This window comes from Pseudorasbora parva, chromosome 22, assembly GCF_024679245.1.
Source record: "Pseudorasbora parva isolate DD20220531a chromosome 22, ASM2467924v1, whole genome shotgun sequence".
Taxonomy (NCBI): domain Eukaryota; kingdom Metazoa; phylum Chordata; class Actinopteri; order Cypriniformes; family Gobionidae; genus Pseudorasbora; species Pseudorasbora parva.
Window position 1 is genome coordinate 4,928,678 of NC_090193.1, and position 23,402 is coordinate 4,952,079.

The following is a 23,402-nucleotide window of genomic DNA, read 5'->3' on the forward strand; positions in this document are numbered from 1 at the left end:
GTTGAGCCGAAGTGAAGTTCCTTTATTCAAGTTGTGGTGAAACGGTGGCCGTGTCAGTTTGGAATGAGGGTACAGCTGCATATGATCTGCATTTAATGGCAATATACTCTAGTCCTCGTAATACAGTTCATTTTTAAACTTCAATATTTAATAAGTCATTCAAAATAAACTGTAAAAAATTGTCAAAAGTAAACACAAAATGATTAATGTAATTTTAACACAAATTAATTAAGTAAACTATTTTCATTTTAAATAGGCCTACATTAGGTTGACTCAACAAAATTAAATTAAGTTGTGAAATATATATATATATTTAAGTTAAGTGAACAGAAGTGTCATGTCTATGAAGGGCCTGAATCATTTTTATGGTTGTATGTGGTACTGCTTGGGTTTGGGCTGCGACTGTGTATTTCCATACTTATAGATGGGAGTGGGGCCTTTAACAAAACAGCCAGAATCACTGGCAAGCTTAAGTTTCATCAGCTCAAGCACATGTTATTGTTAGTCCATCAGCTACAGTAGTGCAGCCTCAGAGAGAGAAAGAGAGGAGGAATGGAAAATGTGTGTGCTGCTGCATGTGCTGAAATAGTTTTCAGCTATAAAATCTCCAGAGAGTTGAGTGCTTTGCATTTTTCACTATATTCCTGATTTCAAAATATGCTAGCAAGGTGGGTTTTTCACCAGTTTTCACAACTAACCTCTGATACTGTGAAGGTCCAGCTGAGAGAATGAGATGCGTCTTCCGGATACTTAACCTGCCCTGTTTGTGACACCGTTCCACCATCTGTCTCGCATCTGTTCTTCATGTGTCGATCTCTCATCACATCTCAAGTGAAGGTGCTACTTCAGAAGCAGTTCTTATCATTAAAAGAACGTTTGGGAAAGTTGTAGTCAGAAATGGAAACTTGAGTCTGACTTGGACACATTTTCTATACTGAACGCCACTGACAGAAGGAAAAAACTATTGTTTTTTAAAGTGAAATCAAAGAAAGATTCCATCCTTGCCTACTTATAATGAAAAAAATGGTTATATTGTTTTAAAAGGTAACGGTCTTACTTGAACAATTATCTTTTGAATAAAACTTGGCAGTTTATTTGAGATAAATATGGTTTGCAGATTTTCACTTTGGTAAATTTCTCAGATCACAACAGAAATTCTCAAAACTATTTGTTCAACCTCCATCTTGATGTGGACTGAATCTGATTTGAGTTTAGTTTGAACACAGAGAACAAACAAAGGACTGGATGAAGAGGATATGTAGGCCTTCCTGCCAAAATTTGAATAAAAAGGCTGCTCAGTGTACTTTGAGGCAGTGATAAGGAATTTGAGCTTTTACTTGCTTAGCAAAATGACCTACTGTTGTTTTGAAGCGATTGAATCACTGGCGCAACCTGCTGGTCATAACGGTTTAATGCGATAGGCTATGCATTTAATGCAATTAAAAATGAAAACTACTTAAAGTGCTCCTATTATGGATATTTTTTTAACATTTCCTTTCATTTAGTGTGTAACATAGCTCTAAGTGAATGAAAACATCCTTCAGAGGTTTAAATCTGGAAGTGCACCGTAGGATATAACGCTATTATCTCTCAAAAGTAAGAGTCGACTCTGAGTCAATTGACCAGGGACAATTTGGGACTGGTAGTGGTAGGAGTATGCCTTCTGAGGAGTTTTGGAGATGGCACAGACTGAACAGCCACAAACATATCGGGAGACCTCTTGGACCACAAGTACCGGTTGGTGATTAGCGAGAGGGTCTGCTGGCTGTCCAGAGCTCAGAGCTATGTGGACTTAGACCATGAGGGACAGACAAAGGAGAGTAGGAACATAAATCCGTCCCTCAGGACCATCCTCCAGAGCAGGTTCCAACCGCATGGCTTCAGTGATCTGTTCATTGAGCACCCATTAAATGGGACTGACAATGGTGGCTGGAGGGAGAATGGGTTTTGGGTGTTGAGTCTTTTAGCATCACAAAGATACTCAAGGTTACTGGGATTCATGATGACTGTAAATGGGTGTTTGACTCCCTCCAGCCACTCTCGTTATTCCTCTAAGGCCAGTTTGATTGCCAGCAGTTTGCTGTTACCTATATCATAGTTTTTATTTGAGTAGAAGGCACATGGATGGAGTTTGGGTGGCTCACACTGCTGCTGGGACGCTGCAGACGCTTACAAACATTTGTGAAAGAATGGGTCGCTCTCAAGAGCTCAGTGAATTCAAGCATGGTACTGTGATAGGTGGCCACCTGCGCAAAGAGTCCAAATTTGCTCTCTACAAAAATTTTCACAGTCAACTTAGCCACAAAGTCGTAGGCCGTGTAAAATCAGAGTGGGGACAGCAGTCTCCAACTTTCTGCAGAGTCAATAACTACAGACCTCCAAACCTAGTGTGGCCTTCAGATTAGCTCAAGAAAAATTAGTAGCGAGCTTCATGGAATGGGTCTCCATGGCCGAGCAGCTCATCCAAGCTTTATATAAACAAGTGCAATGCAAATTGTCCACCAATGGACCCTAGAGACCTGCAGGGACCAATCACGCTTCTCTGTCTTAAGGCCAATCGATGAACGAGTCTGGGTTTGGCGGTTGCCATGAGAACGGTATTTGCCTGACTGCATTGTACCAATTTTAAAGTTTGGTGGAGGAAGGGTTATGGTGTGCGGTTGTTTTTCAGGGTTTAGGCTTGGCCCCTTAGTTCCAGTGAAAGGAACTGTTAATGCTTCAGCATACCAAGACATTTTGTACAATTTCATGGGACTAACTTTGTGGGAACAGTTTGTGAATGGCCCCTTCCTGTTCCAACATGACTGCGCAGCAGTGTACAAAGCGTCGGTCCATAAAGACATGGATGAGTGAGTTTGGTGTGGAGGAACTTGACTGGCCTGCACAGAGTCCTGAGCTCAACCCGATAGAACAGCTTTGGGATGAATTAGAGCGGAGACTGAGAGCCAGGCCTTCTCGTCCAACATCAGTGCCTGACCTCACAAATGCGCTTTTAGAGGAATGGTCAAAAATCCCCATAAACACACTCCTAAACCTTGAGGAAAGCCTTCCCAGAAGAGTTGAAGCTGTTATAGCTGCAAAGGGTGGACCGTCTCCATATTAAACCCTACGGGTTAAGAATAGGATGTCTTTATAGTTCATGTGCATGTTAAGGCAGGTGTCCCAAAACTTTTGGCAATATAGTGTAGCTTTCTATGCTGTAACCTATCTGAGTGTCTTGAAATGCAACTAATAAACTGTATTATTATTTTATTACAGATCAGTTTTTTCATACAGCTAATAAGAATAGGGGTAATTACAATAGATCTCTATAAACAGTCATACATGTGAAACTATAAATACAAGTATAAATGTATGATGTAGACACACACACACACACACCTGTGAATAAAGAGTGTATGTGTGGCCTTGAGTTGTTTCTCCTCACAATGTACTCATATTTGTTTATGTGTATTTATTTAATTGAAATCATTATCAAGAGCCCCTATGTACGGTAAACTTGATAAACAAATTACACGTGGAGATCCAAGGGTCCTAAACAGGGACACAGTTTGATGTGTCTTTGCTGAAGCAGTGAACTGAGAGAAAACAGACTGTTGTTCCCACATACTTCAAAATAATCACCATCACCCCAGTGCCAAAGATCTTCTGCTTCACAATCTCCCAGTGACTGCAGTGTGGCTTTAGTGTAAATGTGTCTGTATCTGTTGAATGATCAGTTTCTGAACATCCACAGCCATTTCTGGCCCTTAAAGAGATCCCTGCTGGGGATCAATGCAATGGATTGTTCAAAACATCTTATAGGAGACCGAAATCGATTAATTTCCACACAGAAACATATGATCCACATATTTTGACATACAATAGGTCAATATACTATAAAAATATCCTGTAAGTTTAAAAACGTCCTTGTTAGTCCAAAAACAGCATTCATTGAAACCAATGACTTGTTTTGTATTTTGTCGCATTATGACGTAATGTGCTTGCATTAAGCAAAGCAAGACTGCAGAATCAGATCAATGCCTACTTCCACATTATCAGATCTTTGGCTCCGCCCACTAGCATGTTAGTGAGATGACGAGGAGAGAAGAGAGAAACAGGATCTCTGGAATAAAAAAAACATTACCTTCCAAAGGGTCCTAATGCTAGTGCTAATGAAAGTGCTCATTTATTTTCAACTACTGTATGTCAATGTCTCCGCATTATTTGTTTGTTTAGTACATTTCACTTTGGATTCTTTAGTAAATCAGTTGCAAGCAGACTTTTACTGCAAGACATGGACCCCAAAGTAATGCCACAAGTTGCCCTCCAAATATGAATCCAAGCCATATCTAGCCAACATTTAAGGCCACATCCACATGAAGCCAAAGCTTTCCCTATCAAATCTTTTTTCCCTTTGTCTCCATAAATATCTATAATATTGTCTCCATAAATACAAAACTACTGAACAAGACTCAAAACAATGTAGTATTCATAGCAGTTGCCAGACCAGTATGTGGCGCTGTAATTCTGCCACAGGGTTACACTAAAAACGGAGAAGACTTGAAGCATGCGCGAGACGTGGTGAGATGACAGCTGCGTCCGAAACCTGGGAATTGCTGCCCTCGGAGGACACATTTCAAGGCAGGAAGGCATCAAGCCTCGTCCGAATCTATAGTTAACTTCACTTCCTGTCTCCTGAGACACTTGAAGTATGCGCAAGATGTGGTGTGATTACATCACCATTTCAATAAATATACGGATTGGACACGAAAACGCAAGAGTGACGGTTTCAGATTTATTCACTCTGGGACCTGGTTTCAGGCTCTTAAAATGCTAGATCCGTCTGGACTAAACACTGATACGATAAAACATTTTTTACGTAAATAGCTAAATGTGTCTCTGTGTGGACGAGTGTCTGTGTTTCAGACCTGTACATTGTTTGCTTTGTTTTGAAACAGGACTTTTTGGTTTGGTTTGGCAACATTTAAAAGCACACCAAAATGTGTTTATGAAAGTCACGTGAGAACAACTGTCCTCTTATTGGTCAGTTTCCTCTGTCAGCCATCAAGATGACTAGAACTCTCTACAAGCTTATCATGGCTTTATCAGTAGCTGTTGAGATACACACCAACTAGCCGATATTCACACTCTGATAAATGATAGCCATATTTATATACAGCTATATACAATGTTAAGTGGTCTCTTAATTTTTTTCCAGAGCTGTATATCTCAGTGCAATTGCCATGTTCATATACGCCTAAACTCACTGAACTAAGGGAGAAATACACTAGGTTCCGAAATAAATGCTTCAAATGACCTAAGTATTTACTCAGAACAGATCAGATAATTGATTCTTTTGTTGATTGCCATCGTAAAATGTGCCTACAATGTTATATATTGCCTATGTTTCTTTTAAAAGACATTTATTTTCTTACTGCTGAGGAAGATTTAATTGATATCATCTATTATGTCATTGTTGCATATAACCATAGGGCGATGATAAAGCATTATGGCATTATAGACAACAGTATGACTATTGTAAAGCTGCTATGTGTTTTGTTAAAAAAAAAAAAAGCACTATACAAATAAAATGTACTTAACTTTATGTCATGATGGTTTTAGGATGATGTGTACTTAAGTGATGAAGTTTCTAAACTTCATGATAAAATATGAAGACCCTTAAACATGAAACAACTGTTTCAAAATTCCCAACTGCCCAAGGCACTGAACTGCAGCTGTTTTATGAGTTTACAAACACCATCACACTCATTCAACATTAATACGTTAAATAACACTTTTAATACTAGGTGCATATTTATATACTGTCTATCTCCAGCTATATCCAGCTTTCCTCCTAAAAATGTATTTCGATCTGCAGAACACTGAAGAAAACTTGTAATAAAAATGTGTAGAAGTGTATGTTTATGGTCAGTGCAAGTCCACTGCAGTCTCTGGTCAGCGTCCATGTTTCTGAGGACAAAAGGATGAATATTAGTTCGTCCCATCACTCCAGTGGGTCGCCCATTGCTTTTTGTGCAAAATAAAAGTCTTGTCCAGAAATGGCGTCTCTTGCCGAAGGATCTTCACAGCCTGATACTGAGGCACTTGATCTTCATACCGAACCCTATGGAAGAAACCACACTGCAAGACAGAAAGAGGTTGAATGAGATAAAGATTTATATCCAGCACAAAATAAAATCACCTTAAGACACGCTGTGCAACCTTGATCTCAGGGTATAAAAGAATGGTTGGCTCACAGCTTTTTTTAATGCATAAAATGCAAGAGAATAAAGTTAGAACATGAGGTCTACGTTCAAAGTTGCATTCCATAGTTGCATACAGTAATGATACCACTGGCATTCGTTCACGCCATGCTTGGTCTGTTTCAGCTGAAGCTGCTTTTTTCTTTTACTGTTATTTTTAAGGTGATAAAGTTATTCAGTGCTCATCACATTTTAACAGAACATGATGTCTTTTGATGCCCTTCTCAGAGAAGATAAAGTCTAAACACTAATATTTTGCACATCTTTTATACTTTGATCACACTTTTAGGATTCAGTAGTATTCCTTGTCCTGAACATCAACCTCTATGTAACATTCTAAAGCACTAAGTACAAAATCATTCTTCAAACAACTAATAATAATAATAATAATAATAATGTGTTCAATTTATATAGCGCTTTTCTAGGCACTCAAAGCGCTTTACATAGAAGGGGGAATCTCCTAAACCACCACCAATGTGCAGCATCCACCTGGATGATGCGACGGCACCCATATTGCGCCAGAACGCTCACCACACACCAGCTGATTGGTGGAGAGGACACCGAGTGATGAAGCCAATCAGTATCATGATTAGGAGGCCATGAAGGACAGAGGCCAATGGGCAAATTTTGGCCAGGATGCCGAGGTTACACCCCTACTCTTTAACGGAGGACATCCTGGGATTTTTAACAACCACAGAGAGTCAGGACCTCCGTTTAAACGTCTCATCCGAAAGATGGTGCTCTTTGACAGTATAGTGTCCCCATTACTATACTGGGGCGTTAGGACCCACACAGACCACAGGGTGAGCGCCCCCTGCTGGCCTCACTAACACCTCTACCAGCAGCTACCTGGTTTTCCCATTTGGTCTCACATCCAGGTACTGACCAGGCTCAGCCCTGCTTCAGTGGGAAACCAGTCTTGGGCTACAGGGTGATATGACTGCAGGCCACAAGTCTTGAAGAATGTTTCTTATTGTTCGTTATTTGTGCATTACATGCATACAAAGCCCTCTTGCATTATCATTACTCATTACTCAAGTCAATTTATAAATTTAAATGATAACTGGTCCTGCATTTAGGCACAGCTAAAAGGGATGTCCCATTTAAAGTATACTCCATGGCCGTGAGCGTAGAAAGATGCAGGGAAAGATCTAGTGGACTTTCATTTTTAAGTGCTCAAATCACATTGGCTGCGTCCAAAAGCTTAAAATTGCTGCCACTGGAGGACTCATTTCGAGGTAGGAAGGCACCAAGGCACGTCGAATCCAATGCTAACTTCACTTCCTGTCTCATGAGACCTTCATCAGATTGTTTTTTGTAGACAGCATAGATATTTCCTTCACTGCTTTTGATATCCCACAATCCTGTGTTTTTTATTCTGTGATAGTTGAGCTAACAACAATAAAATGAGTGTCTGAACGTTGCAGTTGGTGGTCAGTTTGTGTGTTAATGTACGCTTTTGACCAACGTTTTCCACTTCTAAAAAGAAATTACGATTGTGGTCAGGGCTTGACATAAAAAAAATTGATCACCAGCCACTGTGGCTAGTAATTTTTCAAAGGTACTAGTGACTCAATTTTGAAAACTGCCATATAGATATCTTTTATATTATCTATAATTTGGCAGCAGGTTTATGAGGCTGCTGTCACTTTAAGACGTGTTGCACAGATCCATTATACTGTTACACATGCGCTTACACTCACTTCAAAGGTAAAAACAAAAAACATTAAAAAGGTCAATGAGCAGCAAAAAAAACTCAATTTAGTGCAGAGAGGCAGCTTTATGTGTGGGTGTGCGCACACCTAACTGCGGGAAAGAGTAAAATTATGCACAATTGTATGCCCACGGCAAAATTCAAGCCCTGTGACAGCAACAATATTCAATATTGACTTTCTCTTATTACAGAGAGTGATTGCTTGTTCGGCCTTACATCCTACACTACTGCCGTCAAAAGTTGTTGTATTTATACAAATATACATTTCAAATAAATTAATTCTGAATCTTCCCTACGGCAAAATATTAGAATAATATTAAATAAATTCCCTAGTGGTGCTGTAAAACAAGAAGGTCTGGCCAAGAAGTGTCATCGCCTCAATGCATCTCTTATTAGATCATGGATTTTAAGCTCTTGTTAGGCGTTCCTATTATTATGTAGATACTGGTTATCATGCCATTGTTTGGAAAGCCACAACACAGCAGCACACACTCCACGGCAGAACTGAGTTGTACCACATGACTGATGTGCTAGAGGAAGATCAGGCTGGACGAGGCTCTTATTGAAGTTCAGTGGCCTGCTTCCTCTCGACATCAGACGGCTGCAGCTGCAGTTGAGCGCTGTAATACTCCGTCTCATAGTGAGGCTGCCTCTTGCTGCGCTTGAAAAAACCACACTGCCAGCGGACGGGAAAAATATAACAGACATATGCGTAGGTACAGAGACAAGAAAACCTGAACTAGCCATGGGTGGTTAAAGGGTAAGTTCTCCCAAAAATTCATTAATGACCCACCCTAATGTTGTTCCACACCCGTAAGACATAAGTAATTGTATGCACACTATACTGTCCATGTCCAGAAAGGGAATAAAAACTTCATCAAAGTAGTCCATATGTGACATCAGTGGGTTAATTAGAATCTCTTAAAGCATCAAAAATACATTTTGGTCCAAAAATAACAAAAACTACGACTTTATTCAGCATTGTCTTCTCTTCCGCATTGTTTTCAATCCTCAAATAAAGATTCAATTGTTCATGAATCAACGGAATGATTCATGATTTTGATCGCGTGTCAAACTGCTGAAATTACGTGACATTGGCGATCCGAATCATGAATCAATACGCTGATTCATGACCAATTGAATCTTTATTTGAGGATTGAAAACAATGCGGAAGAGAAGATGCTGAATAAAGTCGTAGTTTTTGTTATTTTTGAACCAACATGTATTTTGGACGCTTCAAGAGACTCTAATTAACCCACTGATGTCTCATATGGACTACTTTGATGATGTTTTTATTCCCTTTCTGGACATGGACAGTATAGTGTGCATACACTTGCATATGTTCTGGAACTAAATATAAAATATCTTAAACTGTGTCTGAAGATGAATGGTCTTACGGGTCATTAATGACATAAATTTCATTTGTGGGTGAACTAACCCTTTAAATCATTAGAAGTGGTGAAATATTATATAGACAACAGTATGAATAATTTGAAAAGGCAATCAATTCAATCACATGACTTGTTAAAAAGTTCATAAAACATGGGTGATTTTTGGCCAGAAAAATAAAAGTACATGACAACATGGCAACCAGTAAGTTCACTATTAATCACACCATGATCAACATTACTAAACCACCACTCTACTGACTGGTCAAACAGCATGACAAATTATTCTTTTGGGCATCCACAATGACTGTACATGGTCAAACGGCTGAAAAATCCTTATCGAGGTCATGGTTGTACCGCAAAAATGTTTTCCTCCACAGCGTTTTTGTCTTGTTTTTCCAATTCAACTATCTAAACCTTCTTATATCAGAGTACATTTACTTGATTAGAAAAATGACAAGCTAACTGAGTAAGTTTTTGCTTTAAATCTGCTTATTGTTTTAAAGTGTCCCTATTAAGCTTTTTTGGATATTCCCTTTCATATAGTGTGTAATAGAGCTGTTTGTGAATGTAAAAGAACTGAACTGAAACAAGTCGTCAGTAAATCCAGTCTCACTTCCTGCTGTAGGTTTGTAACTGATTTGCATAATGCCAGTCTCTGGTCTTGATTGGCTGAACGGCGTCTCTTTGCCCCTCGAGCGCTGTAGTTGTGTCTGAGACTGGAAGAGTTTGGTCGGTGTTGTTCATGTGGAGAAGACGCTGTTTTCTGCTGCCAAAGCAAATCCAAATGGAAGAGATTCATACGGTAAAACGGCTGCAATTGCTGTGTATGAAGTGCTGTGAAAGAGCTGAAATTCAGAAATGCTAATGGATGTTTGGTTTCCAACACAAGCTGTTAGTGGTTGACCAATCACAACAGATTGGGCCATTTGACCAATCAGAGCAGAGCAGGCTCCCGGAAAGGCGGAGAGACCGAATCCTTGATCAAAGCGTTTCAGACACTGTGAGAAAAGAGCTGATGCTGCAATGGATATTATGAGAAAATTAAAGTGTTTTTTTTTACGTAGCTACATGTAAACCTGTTCTAGAAGACGTCAAAACTATATTAGTAGGCTTTAAAATAGCATAATAGGGGCACTTCTGTTTTTCAAAAAACAAGACTTAATATCTTTGATTTAAAAAGAATGTTTAGATATTTGTACTGGAAAACAAGGCAAAAATACTGAGAAAAAAACTCATCTTTTGCTGTGTGCATGTTGTGCAATAAAAGCAGATGCTTGTTTAGTGGCTTCAGGTGTACACTCACCTTCCAAAGTACACACACGAGCAGAGCGAGAACAATAACTCCAGCCAGAATGGCAATGAGAATGATCCACCACGGGATGCTGTGCTGGTCTGTGAGCCCATGCTCTGGGTAAATCATTACTGACACCTGCACAAACACAAACATTGATGCACTAACAAGAACACACACAGAGGTGTGAGCATGTGTGATGATGTGTGCTGTCTGACCTGTGTAGCAGCATCATTCAGCACTAGATGCCTGATGTCGGATTTAATGGTGATATTGGCTCTGACCAGCAGCTCCACGGCACTGACAGATGAAAACTCCTAATAAACGGAAAGAGTGAACACTGTACTGAGAGTTTGCATCTGTAATCCATTTGTGTGTCCATTAGACTCCACACCAGGGCTGTAATCACCATAGACAAATTAATGAAAATATAATTTGTTTCAAAATTATTATTTCCCAAACTATTTCCTTCACTGTTCCATTTCTTTATGCTTTATTAAAAAACTGGTTCCATACATGGTTATGGCCTTGTTGCACATACACAATATTGCCAAAGTTTTGGGACGCCTGCCTTTACCCCATTCTTAATCTGTAGGGTTTAATATGGAGTCGGCCCACCCTTTGCAGCTAAAACAGCTTCAACTCTTCTGGGAAGGCTTTCCACAAGGTTTAGGAGTGTGTTTACGGAAATTATTGACCATTCCTCTAAAAGCGCATTTGTGAGGGCAGGCACTGATGTTGGACGAGAAGGCCTCGCTTTCAGTCTCCGCTCTAATTCATCCCAAAGCTGTTCTATTGGGTTGAGCTCAGGACTCTGTGCAGGCCAGTGAAGTCCCTCCACACCAAACTCGCTCATCCATGTCTTTATGGACCGACGCTTTGTGCACTGGAGCGCAGTCATGTTGGAACAGGAAGGGGCCATTCACAAACTGTTCCCACAAGTTAGGAGCATGAAATTGTCCAAAATGTCTTGGTATGCTATAGCATTAAGAGTTCCTTTCACTGGAACTAAGGGGCCAAGCCTAAACCCTGAAAAACAACTCACACCACAATCCCCCCTCCACCAAACTTTATACTCGGCAAAATACAGTCAGGGAAGTACCATTCTTCTGACAACCGCCCAAACCCAGATTGCCAGACAGAGAAGTGTGATTGGTCACTCCAGAGAACACGTCTCCAGAGATCTCCACGTCTCCACGTCTCTGCTCTAGAGTCCAGTGGCAGCTGCTTTACTCCACTGCATCCCATCCCACACTTTGCATTGCACTTGGTGATGTAAGGCTTGGATGAGCTGCTCAGCCATGGAAACCCATTCCATGAAGCTCTCTACACACTGTTCTTGAGCTCATCTGAAGGCCACATAAGTTTAGAGGTCTGTAGCTGTTGACTCTGCAGAAAGTTTGCGACTTCTGTGCACTGTGACCCTCAGCATGTGCTGACCCCGCTCTGTGATTTATGTGGCCTTATGTGGCTGAGTTGCTGTTGTTCCCAAAGGCTTCCACTTTGTTATAATCCCACTAACAGTTGAGTGTGGAATATTTAGTAGTGAGGCAATGTCATGAATGGACTTATTGGACAGGTGTCAACCTATCCCGGTACCACGCTTGAGTTCACTGAGCTCCTGAGAGCGACACATTCTTTCACAAATGTTTGTAGAAGCGTCTGCATGCCTAGGTGCTTGATTTATACACCTATGGCCATGGAAGTGATTGTAATTCAATGATTTGGAGGGGTGGCGGAGTACTTTTGGCAAAATAGTGTACATATAGACACACTATAAACCCTGGGCACAATTATGGACAGTAATTCACTGACTGTGGGCTTGAATTATGTGTTTGAGGTGATTGTCTGTAAATGTATTTCCATCTTTTAACTGACAATAAGTTAACATCAACAGAGAAAACTATCGTTCAAGAGCATCGAGTGGCTCTCACCTCAATGAAAGTGCTGTTCCACAAGTTTGCTCGGATCCTGATATGGATGGAGTCGGAGAACGTGTCTAGAGGACACCGGAAGAGCAGGCAGCGGGCAGAGCCCAGTAAACAATCCTGAAACACAGCAGTAGCTCAGATCAAGCACAGTCAACAGCAGGTTACGGAATAATATGTAGGGTGCAAATGTCTACTCTCTGATTGAAACTCACCAGTGTGAGAGACTTCCTTCTCTCAGACGCAGACACAGCTGGAGTGATTTTGCCAACTGGGTTTTTGGGGGCCACGTCTTCTTCGGTCGGATGCGAGCGTACCTTTCTGCTGCTCTGTTCACAGATGACCCATTTTAACATCTCTTGCATTTATTGATGACCAGCAGCTTCATTTTATTGGTGTTTGCGAGTACCTTGAGGTGTTCTGCTTGTGACGGTTGATGGAGGCTCAGAGGGTTGAGCGCAGATTGTGGTTCACAGCGAGTGTGTGGATGGCCGCCGACCTGCAGAGAGCTCGGATACAACAGCCACTTCTTATTGATCAGCTCGTACGGCCACATTATGTTCAGAGAGGCCGAGCCGAACGTTTGGAGAGGCTGCCCAGTATTAGACACCTGTTATCACACATTGCCACATCAGTTATTTATATCCTGTTCCTTCCATTTCTCCATACAGTTTCTCCAAAAACTAGATGATTTGGAGAGCAAATAGAAACTTCTGTTAAAGTCTCCATTTTCTCACAGTAATCTCACAAGGATCTAATCTGCAATTTTGAGATATAGGATTAGATCTCTTCTGAAACGGAGTTAAAACTTCTACTTGACCTCTTATGTTTTTTTTCATGTTCATCTTTCTTTAGTGTGTAATGTTGCTGTTTGAGCTCTGCAAAGTTCCATAGTCCCTTCTCAATATCCGTGTTACTGATATAGTGATTTGTTGAGTTTTCTTCTATAAACATACATGTCACAATATTCCTAATTTAAATAATTAATATGCAGAATAAAGGGGCCTGCTTAAGTTGGTAATGCTACCCTCACATTCTATTGAAAATGTCATAATTTCCACTTCAGAAGTCATGATTATGAGCTTGTTGCATTGAGGTGCTTTGTGCTCGAAAAGAACAGGCATCATGGAAACCAGCCTTATTCTTGCTAGCCTAGAAATCTAGACGCACCCTAGCTGCAGCAAATCTAATCTGCCCGCGAGTGTCGTCTAGCAACTCTTAATACCCTTCTGAGCTGTAATCGCCAAACTCTTGCCAGCCAATCACATCGTGTATAGAGTCGGTGGGCGGCGCCATAATGACGATGGCCGAGTTGCGTTTGCGTGCTTCTTTTAAACACAGAAACTGGCGAACGGCGGTCTTTCGAATCAGCTTTGACTGTGGAAGACTTGGAGTTAAGCTTTTCTCTGAGAAAAGAACAAAGAACAGCACTGAAGTCATTCTTAAGAAGGGAAGATGTGTTCAGAGTTTAGCCGACCGGATACGGTGAATGTTTAATCTATCAACAAGCTCTGTTTCACCTTCGTTGCTCTGGTTGGTGTAGCGCTATCCTATCGCGTGCAGAGGGAGTTTGAAAGACAACCGTTTATCCCGCCCCTCGGATTGAGCTGTCAATGGTGAGTTTCCAGACCAAACATCTTGATGTGGGTCTGGCTTGTCAGGTTTATTCTTGCCTATTTATTGGGAAAATCTTATAAAGACCAAAATTATACGTCAGTACCCATGTAGTATTTTAGTGTATTTATGATAATTCCGAAAGCACGTGAAGCATTAGTAGCGCGTTGAAACTGGTGGTTATGGTAAGAGGTGGGACACTTTCAAAGCGCTTGACCAATCACAATACACTGGTCTAGCCGACCAATCAGAACACATTGTGTTTTTCTGAAGGAGTTTTTCTTCATATAGACAGAAACTAAACACACTGGTGACAGACTGGTGTATTATGTAATCAGATTACTTTTGTCAAGTAACTTTAATTTACAACAAAATATCAGAGTTACTTTGTCAAATAGGTAACTTGAGTTACTTTGTTTACTATTTACTAACTGACAGCTCTCCTGTCCTTATGTTGAGAGAAACCGTGAATGTTTTCTCGCTGTGTGTAAAATGTATGGTTATTGTAGTTCTCTTATCTCACTTGCACAAAAACAGATTCACCATTCCTCAAAATGAATAAAATCAGTCAAATGCAATCTCAGAATACTATGCACACCTGCAAGAATTAAATGTTAAATAACACAAATATACTTTTACTTTACTTTTTTTTTATACTTTTATGTATTAAATCTCACTTTATTAACCAATGTCTTTGCTGCTAACCTTCGATGATCCAATTCATCCATACTAACTTTAAACATACGAGACTTTAAACATCACGTCTGTGTATTTGTTGATTGTTTTTATTGCTGAAGTAAGGGTGATAAACTTTCTTCTCCTGCGTCCTGTTCTTCGATACAGAATGACATCACAGCTGAAAGGTTTGAGCGGCACTCTCTACCGTACAGACGAGAATTTGCATTTCCTTCAGCCTGAGACTTTTAAATGTTACCTTTGGTGTGAAAGGGCCATAGCATTGGTCAAATGTTGTGTGTGTGCGTGTGTGTGTGTGTGTGTGTGTGTTTGTGTGTTTTCATTAAAAAATAGTTTCTTTTTAGCAAGTAAAGCAATATTATAACATCACTTTTACAGGTAACTTTCCCCAGCACAGTTAATATCCATATGATTTAATACAAATGTAAAAAGTGAGATGGGGAGGTTTAAATAAAGTTAGATTGCTACGCGAGAAAAAAGACGTAAGAGGGGAAGTGCGGGAGAAGAGAGGAGGCAACAGTAAAAGATTGTTGAAATAAACACAGAAGTTCTGAGCGCTGAGCACAGGGGTCTTGGTCTGACTCCTCTATCCAGTGGGCACAACATAATACTCGGTAAGCACGGATTCATCGAGACCCACAAATCAGAGTATTACACAAAGTACTTATTAGTGGTAGGAGAGAAAGTTCTGTCTTTAGCGATTCTGAATCGATTCTTTGAGAAACCTGAGCTTTTTCAACACTACAATGTGTGGTCTCTGCGGTATTTCAGTTCACTTTGGGTTCCAAAAGCTCTACGAAATGTAGTTTTATAATTAAATCATGTAAATCAAATGTTAAAAAGTTTAAAATAAGTGTTCAGTAACACTGAGAACTAAAATTTACATTTTAATTAAAGCCTTTTTATATAATGTATTACAAAAATATTTAAAATCATTAATTATGCCTTGTTATACACCTTATAATTAGGTGTATACAAAATATTGTAACCACAGTTACAATATATTATAATACTTATACTGAACACATCTTTAGATAGTATAATGCATTAAAACGCGTGACTAATTTTTGGTTACAACCTTTTTTGTTTGTTTAAATATGCATTTTAAATGTAGCCTACATTAGGTACACCTTTATAATGCCTTCTGCATAAAGGCTTTTATTACCAGACTTGTTGTATAATAATGGAATGGCTTTACTTTTAAACCAAAAATGACCATAGTGCAGCTTTAAATATATGAGATATGATAGAGCACCTTCTGAGCAATCAAATCTTCTGAGCACACACTTACAATAAATTCATAGTCCACAGCGCTGCCGACGTCCTCCAGTGATGTCATGGCGCTCTCGCCCCTCACCGCTCCGCTGAAGAACAGCTGATGAGGGCGGGCCAGCCTACAGGAGAACCACCATCACCACACCACATTTTAGGAATAGCTTCTGAGAACATTTAATATTAGATCCACTTATGAGATTATACACTATAGCGTCATCAGCATTCCTGAGATAATAAGCTATTTCAGAAACACTAATGATCATGATCAGAGAGAAAAGGAAGTGAACACACACCCGCTGAGCACCAGAGGAAGCTCGATCACCACTCGCGCATACGCCGTGACGGGGACCAAAGCCGGCTGCTCGCTTATCCTGTGTGGGATTGACACATATGGCATGAGCATGGCTGAAATCATTCCATTTGTTTTGGCATTTTTGCAACAGGGTGAATCTCACAACAATGTCCAGGTTACATTTCACCAGGAAGCTTTTTTTTTTTTGTGCTGAGCAAACAAATATATTATTATGTTCAGGTGCTAAATGGCCTCCTTTCCAAATAGCAAGTGGTTAGAAGAAATAAAATAATAGTCTTACACTCAAAGGGCCAGATTTACTAACAGCAATCCCTCTTCTGCTGTTAAAAAATACTACAGAGATTAACTGAAGACATGCAGTGAAAAATTAGCCATGAAAAGGCATGGACACCGTTATTTTTGCAGCGGACCTTATAGAGCATGTGAATATATGTGGCATGCTAGGACAGTGGCGCCATCTTGTGAGGATCACTACTATAAACTATATGCCAAGCAACAGTGTTTAGACAAATTAAAGACTAAAACAGCACAGATCCATTTGACTTCACATCCCAAGACTGGATTACAGGATTACCTGAAACACTGAACAGAATAACAAAGCAATTGTCTTCTATAGAGCTGATTATACCAAAATTTAACTTATTTCATAATTGATAAACTTTACAGTTATTGAATCAACAATGAATTGATTTAAGATTAATAATGACACGATTGTCTTCTGTAGAGCTGTTATACAGCAGAATTTGTCTTACATTTGTCCAACCCTGACAATTGCTTTGAAACTATCTGTATTGTACAAAACGCTATAGAAAAAAAGTTGAATTTACAATCCCAGAAGCTCATGAAAATGTTTTGTGGAAGCTGTGCAAACTGCTAAAGCATGGTCATAAAGGTGCTACTCCTTTTTTGACCAATTTATCAAACCAAACAAAATGTACAAAAACATTTGGCTATGACTGAGGCATACGCAGTCGATGGAAAAAATGATGCGCTGAAGCAACACAAGGACCGCCCTCCTCATTTCCATGTCGCACACGGGAAAGTTAAAATAAATGAATCAATCGATCAATAAATGTAAAAAATAAACAAATTAAAATATATTTTTGTGCCATCTAGTGGTTTAGAGGAAAATAAAATCAAAGGAGCCTTTTATCCCATGGAGCCTTTAGCCCCGTTGTACCGTACCAAGTTATTACCCAGTTATTGTCTTTACTATAATAAGTACAGGACTGTAAAATTAAGAACTACCAAAAAAAATGTAATAAAAGTAAAAGGTATTTTGGGGGGAAATGTGCTGTTGTCATGAAAATGTTACAATGCGAAATAAATATGGTCATAATCTTCAGGGCCCAGACATTTCTTTGTGAGATTCATCCAACAATTTGCATGATTTTCAAATGTCAGGCAGAAAACAGAAGTGAAACTCACGTAGACAGTGCGAGATGAACAGACAGTGACGTCGTTTCTATAGTGATCGCAGAAGTGCTCAGAATGAGATAAAATTTGACCTGACATAAAGAATCAATGGTCAATTTGAGTTTCCTGAAGGTCAGAATTGCGTAACTGTGCATGTGAGAGCGTTACTGTACCGTCGCTTCTCTTTTCAGGGGATTGCCCAGATCACACAGCGCTTGAGAGCCGTTCTGATTGACTTCACACAACACCTTCAACACAAGACCAGCATCGGGAGACTATGAGAACGGCATACGACATAAACAACTCAGTATTGCTGATGGTGTACCTGCTGCCCCATGAGTCCGGAGTACGAGAGCGTGTTTGGCAGAGACACCAGCAGCTGGGCGGCATGGGCATCATCTCCGTCCTCCTGCGGGGTTTCTGGGTTAGACGGCATGTTAGTCACCGTAACCTCCAGAACTACTGACCTCTGATCCGACAGAGAGAACACCGGCACATCAGAGCCGTCTCTAAAATGAAAATAATGAGGGCCTCTATGCATTAGGAGATTTTGTTATTTTATTAAACCCAGAACATGTTTTACACTGTGAGTGAAATACTTGCACTGGTTTAGGAAAAATACTTTCATATTTACAGGCAATTTATGAATGGTTTGTAGCAACTGAGACGTCGCTCCAGAAACATACCGCGGTAGAGGAGTGAAGGCATTTGAAATGGGTGCTTTTGTGCCAAACTGATAGACGAGCTGAAGGTTGCTCTGGCATATTTTATCCTCGCCACATCCTTCCCTGACGAAATTAACCTGAGAACAGACATTTACGTATACTACTGGTTCCTGATGGACTGGAATTACAATTTAATAAACATATGAGGGATAATATACAGACAGATTGTAATTTTTACAAAATAAACTCTGATATGAAGCAGACTTCATACTTAATTAAATGGATACATGCAATATTGATTTTGGGTTAAAAGCAAAAAAAAAATGTTAATAATTCCAAAGAAAGATATAAATGTAAACTCATATACAGTGAGGCCTATAGAACAAAATGTAATTATATTATATTAATATATAATATATTATATTAATCGTGCACCTCAAATGCGACTATAAGGCATAAAGAAATAAAAAATCAGGATATTTCACTAAAGCTGAAACTTTTTTTTTAAATATCAACTTTAAATTCGGGACACAGCTAGATTAGATTTATGGCTTTGATTTTGTCATAGTTTTAGAGTAAAACGTGTTTTGCAAAATATATTTTTCATATAAAAATTGAAAATGGTATTTTTTCCACGTAAAATTTTTTCAACTTTTTATTTTTATTTTTTTTACTTGAGCAATAATCTGCTGATGCCGTTATCAACACTGTCCAGCGGCGCGTTGTTTAAACAGTATCTTGTCAGAAAACCAGGTGTGTCCAGGAGCATTGTTGGCGTGTTGATATTTGAGGAACTGAAAATGGCTATTTAACCAATCCTTGGCTACTTATTTAAGCAATACACACATGTATTTCGATTGACTCATCAGGTTGAGGGTGTCTGTATTCCACTGCATAAATAGCGAATCCGCCATGGTATGAGTGCAACTGGCTTTTAAAGGGAATAAGAGATGAGACTCTGATTGGTTTATAGCACATTAAGCCCAAAACACACCCATTACTCATTAGTGGTCCAATTTTAGACCATGCGCCTGGAGTGACGACCATTTTCCCGTTAAACTAGCAAAACGGTTTCGGACACGCCTAAAGTGCACAAGCACCATGTGCTCAGAACATTAAAATAGGGCACTAGAATAAATTAAATTTTAAGGTCTATACTCACAAAGTGAATAAATGGATAACTACTCCATAAATAAAGTTGAGCACCATAAAATACACTAAAAATACAAAATCAAACAAAACAAAACAAAAATTGGTATTAAAATATAAAGGTATTAAATAATTTCATTAAAATAATTAACAAAAAGGTGTGTTATGACCTATAGACAAAAAGCCCGAGAGGGTTAATTGTCCAACCCTACATAGAGTGATATGAGAGAAATATTAAACTAATGTAAGAATCTCTTTCTTGAGACAAAAGTACAGTGTAGAGTCATTATACACAAGCATCTGAACACAGAATGCATTAAGTGACCAATCACAACCAAAATCAGACAAACCAAATCAGAAATGGTGGCTGGTAGAGCATGTAATGTTCATCTGTTGTACCTCAGAGTAGAGTGTGTTGGAGGGACTGAGGCTCAGGACAGGGCTCAGCTGGTTATGGTGTTTATGGCCCGTGTGATGGTGATGTCTGCTTCTCCGTATAGTGTGTGTGATAGCCAGAGAGACGGGCCGCAGCTTGTCCAGAATGTTTTCCTGGTGAAATGAGAACAGAAGAGTTCATATTGCCCTGTGATTGCCCTGAGATTAACATGCATCTCCTCTGACCGATCGTGTACGGACTTTGTTGATTTGGCAGCAAAGTTTGAATCCCCTGTTTTATGTTCAACGTGTTGATTTTTTCACAATGTTCAGGTTTCAATTAGCTGTGTTTGAAGGCTGTGCCCTCGGGAAGTCTGTCTCATTTGGAAAAAATAACCAATGTATTGCCACACGAGGAATAACTTTAATTTTTTTGTTCAAATGAGACATTCCCAATGACGTGTACGGATGACAAATGCGAACTCTGGAGCAGAGCATGTGAGATATTATCTAAGGCTACAATGTAAACCATAATGCTCAAATTAATGAATTGGTTTAAGTAGGGTAAACTTCAATTAAACAAACTAGTTCAATCAAATTAACTTTTATGAGAATTTAAAACATACTTTTTCCATTGAATTCACACAACTCACACACTAAGCAATCTGAATTGTTTCATTGTTTTGAGTTATGAACCAGTTTCTTCGCCATGGCGCGAGCGCAACTGGCTTTTAAAGGGAATGCGAGATGACACTGATTGGTTTATTGCACGTTAAACACGTTTGAGTCTCAGCTCGAGGTTCAGGCTTATTTGTTCATTAAAGGTCCCGTTCTTCGCGATTCCATCTTTCAAACTTTAGTTAGTGTGTAATGTTGCTGTTAGAGCATAAATAATACCTGTAAAATTATAAAGCTCAAAGTTCAATGCCAAGCGAGATCTTTTATTTAACAGAAGTTCCCTTTCAAAGCCTACAGCGAGCGGCCGGTTTGGACTACACCGCTGCACTTCCTGCTGTAATGACGTCACTAGAACCGTTTGTTGACTAACCCTCCGCCCACAAGAACACGCAAAACAGGGGGCGTGGTCTCGTTGCTCTCCCACGTGGAGAAGAGCGCACATTCAGCGCTTGTATCTCCCCGTTATGGTAAGAGGCGGGACCTTTCCAGGCAAAGTGCGCTAAGCTGCTGTCCAATCACAACACGGGAAACGCTGGCCCAATCAGAACTTGTTACGTGTTTCTGAAGGAGGGACTTCATAGAACAAGGAAATCATCAGGCCGTTTTTAGGACAGAGGAAACAGCGCTGTACAGATAAGTAAATTGTGTGAAAAATACTTTGTTTTTTTAAATGCGAAACATGAACTCATGTTATATTGCACACTGTAAACATAATCAAAGCTTCGCAAACACGCGAAGAACGGAAATTTAATGATTAGTCGACTTTCATCACATAAATGTCAACTTAAACGTTCTACCCCTAATGCACAAACTACGATGGAAACTAACATGAAAAACATGAATTTGTCTAAGACGATCTGATTGGATAACTGGACTAACCAGTGGACCATTCGCATTGCACCATATCTCAAAGGTTGGTTTGAGAAACGTCTCACATTATTTTGTTCCCAAATGCAAGAGAACATAACAGACATTTATTGTCTTCGTCTGCCCCTTCGTCATGAAGACGCACCGTAGGGCACAGTGGCTTCGCCGGTTGCAACAACTTACAGCCTTATTACAGATATTTTGTGCCAATTTACAAGGAAGTGACCATTTTATTCTCTTGTACACATGGGATAGAGACAATGCTTTATTCCGAAATGTTTTATGCGATATTTAAATTTTACGCCAAAGTTAAATTCGCAACTTTAGATGGAGATATGTATAATGATACTAGTGATTGCGGCTTTGAAACAAAAAAAGTGGTATAAATAAAAGTGTCTGCATTCATAAAATGTTTTAGTCCCTGTTTCCACCTGTATTTAGAGTTCGGCAAAGAAGCACCTCATATACCATCTCCATACCAGGAGGAAAGAGGACACATTCACCTGCATCTCTAGTTGTACCTGCACAACAAAAGTCACTGTTTGACAGTCCGGATGTTTTTGTCCACGTAGCTCCACTTCCACAGAATGAACATATTCCAGCTCTGATAAACTGCGCTCCAGGAATTGAACTCTGTGAGGAAGACCCAACTTCCTACGCTCCAAGTCCGCCTCAAAATGTACACCGAGCGCTGATGTGGAGAAGCAACACAGAAACAATCACACATCCACGTATATCTGCACTTACAGCAAATGTTGTGCTTGTAGATGCAGAATATCTTACTGATATGTGGCGAGTAGGAGTCTGGATAGGCGGTGTACGTGTAGCAGGCCTTCACGTCCACACTAGATGAAGACAACACACAATGCTGCTGTTACAGATTAAAATATCATTTTGAAATGGATTTATCTATACTTTATGTAATGAATATATGTATGATGAATCACTGTGCTTTTAATTTCCAAGCAAAATGTCATGTACACAATGAAAAAGCATTAGAAAATGTATAAGTAACTTCTGACCAAACACCATCTTGGCCCTGGCAGCTCTGCTGGGTGAGGTCAATGTACTGAGGCTCGATGGAAATCTCTCGGATCACATGGACCACTGGACGTGACCTGAGGGACAAACAATCAACGAGTCTGAAAACATCTTGCATCTTAGAGTAGCTACTGATTAAGTTTAAAGTATACTTTGGCTGTCCATAATTCCCATCATCAGGAGTGTTTGCGGACATCTGCACACCCCGTCCATGTGCAGCCCAACTTTTGAGACCATGCAGACAGTCACATACAACAGTGCATGCACAAGAACGACAGAAGAGTCCACCAGGTTGAAATAGAGTGGTGCAGATTTAACGTCACTTTGTAGGCCGACCGGCAGTTTGCATTACGCTGGTCACCTCGACAAAAACCCAATGGACTTTTGGATTATCGCAAAAAACAAGCTCCGTAATCAACACAAGTTTATGATACTTCCAAGAATGTTTGAGTTAGACTAGTTTATAAGAGTACAATTATGAGCATAATGAGTCGTTAAAAGCGGACTGAGTTTACCTGTTTAACTGATGACGTTTAATCTCCTCAATAGTCTCATTTAGCTGCTTGTTAGCCTTTTTCAAGACACGTAATAGCTTCAAAACATCACGAGTGGGGTAATAAAATCGTAGGGGTCGTAGGATAAAACATGAAAGTGTCTTGGGCTTGTGTTCACCACAGACTTTATTTCAGCCCTTTAAACAAAACACCGTTCAAAAAACCTACTGACTTTGGGACAATTAAGTGC

General features: G+C 39.7%; 1 protein-coding gene across 5 annotated transcripts in view; it reads right to left on the reverse strand.

The window, feature by feature from the left end:
- Positions 1-5,548: 5,548 nt before the first annotated feature.
- itga7 (integrin, alpha 7) overlaps positions 5,549-23,402 on the reverse strand; it is a 47,243-nt gene continuing 29,389 nt past the window's right edge. For 3 of the 5 annotated variants that reach the window (XM_067431160.1, XM_067431159.1, XM_067431156.1), the window contains 16 exons: positions 22,640-22,735; positions 22,401-22,462; positions 22,139-22,308; positions 20,097-20,246; positions 18,570-18,685; positions 18,209-18,392; positions 18,057-18,131; positions 17,896-17,975; positions 16,448-16,525; positions 16,171-16,273; positions 12,979-13,179; positions 12,785-12,898; positions 12,576-12,689; positions 10,860-10,958; positions 10,654-10,779; positions 5,549-6,123 (listed from right to left, as the gene is read on the reverse strand). In XM_067431160.1, the coding sequence (XP_067287261.1) occupies positions 5,974-6,123; positions 10,654-10,779; positions 10,860-10,958; positions 12,576-12,689; positions 12,785-12,898; positions 12,979-13,179; positions 16,171-16,273; positions 16,448-16,525; positions 17,896-17,975; positions 18,057-18,131; positions 18,209-18,392; positions 18,570-18,685; positions 20,097-20,246; positions 22,139-22,308; positions 22,401-22,462; positions 22,640-22,735 (1,918 nt within the window). In that variant the 3' untranslated portion in view covers positions 5,549-5,973. Of the gene's footprint in view, positions 8,636-10,653; positions 10,780-10,859; positions 10,959-12,575; positions 12,690-12,784; positions 12,899-12,978; positions 13,180-16,170; positions 16,274-16,447; positions 16,526-17,895; positions 17,976-18,056; positions 18,132-18,208; positions 18,393-18,569; positions 18,686-20,096; positions 20,247-22,138; positions 22,309-22,400; positions 22,463-22,639; positions 22,736-23,402 lie in introns of all 5 variants that reach the window. The other 2 variants (XM_067431157.1, XM_067431158.1) reach the window with 2 other exon arrangements.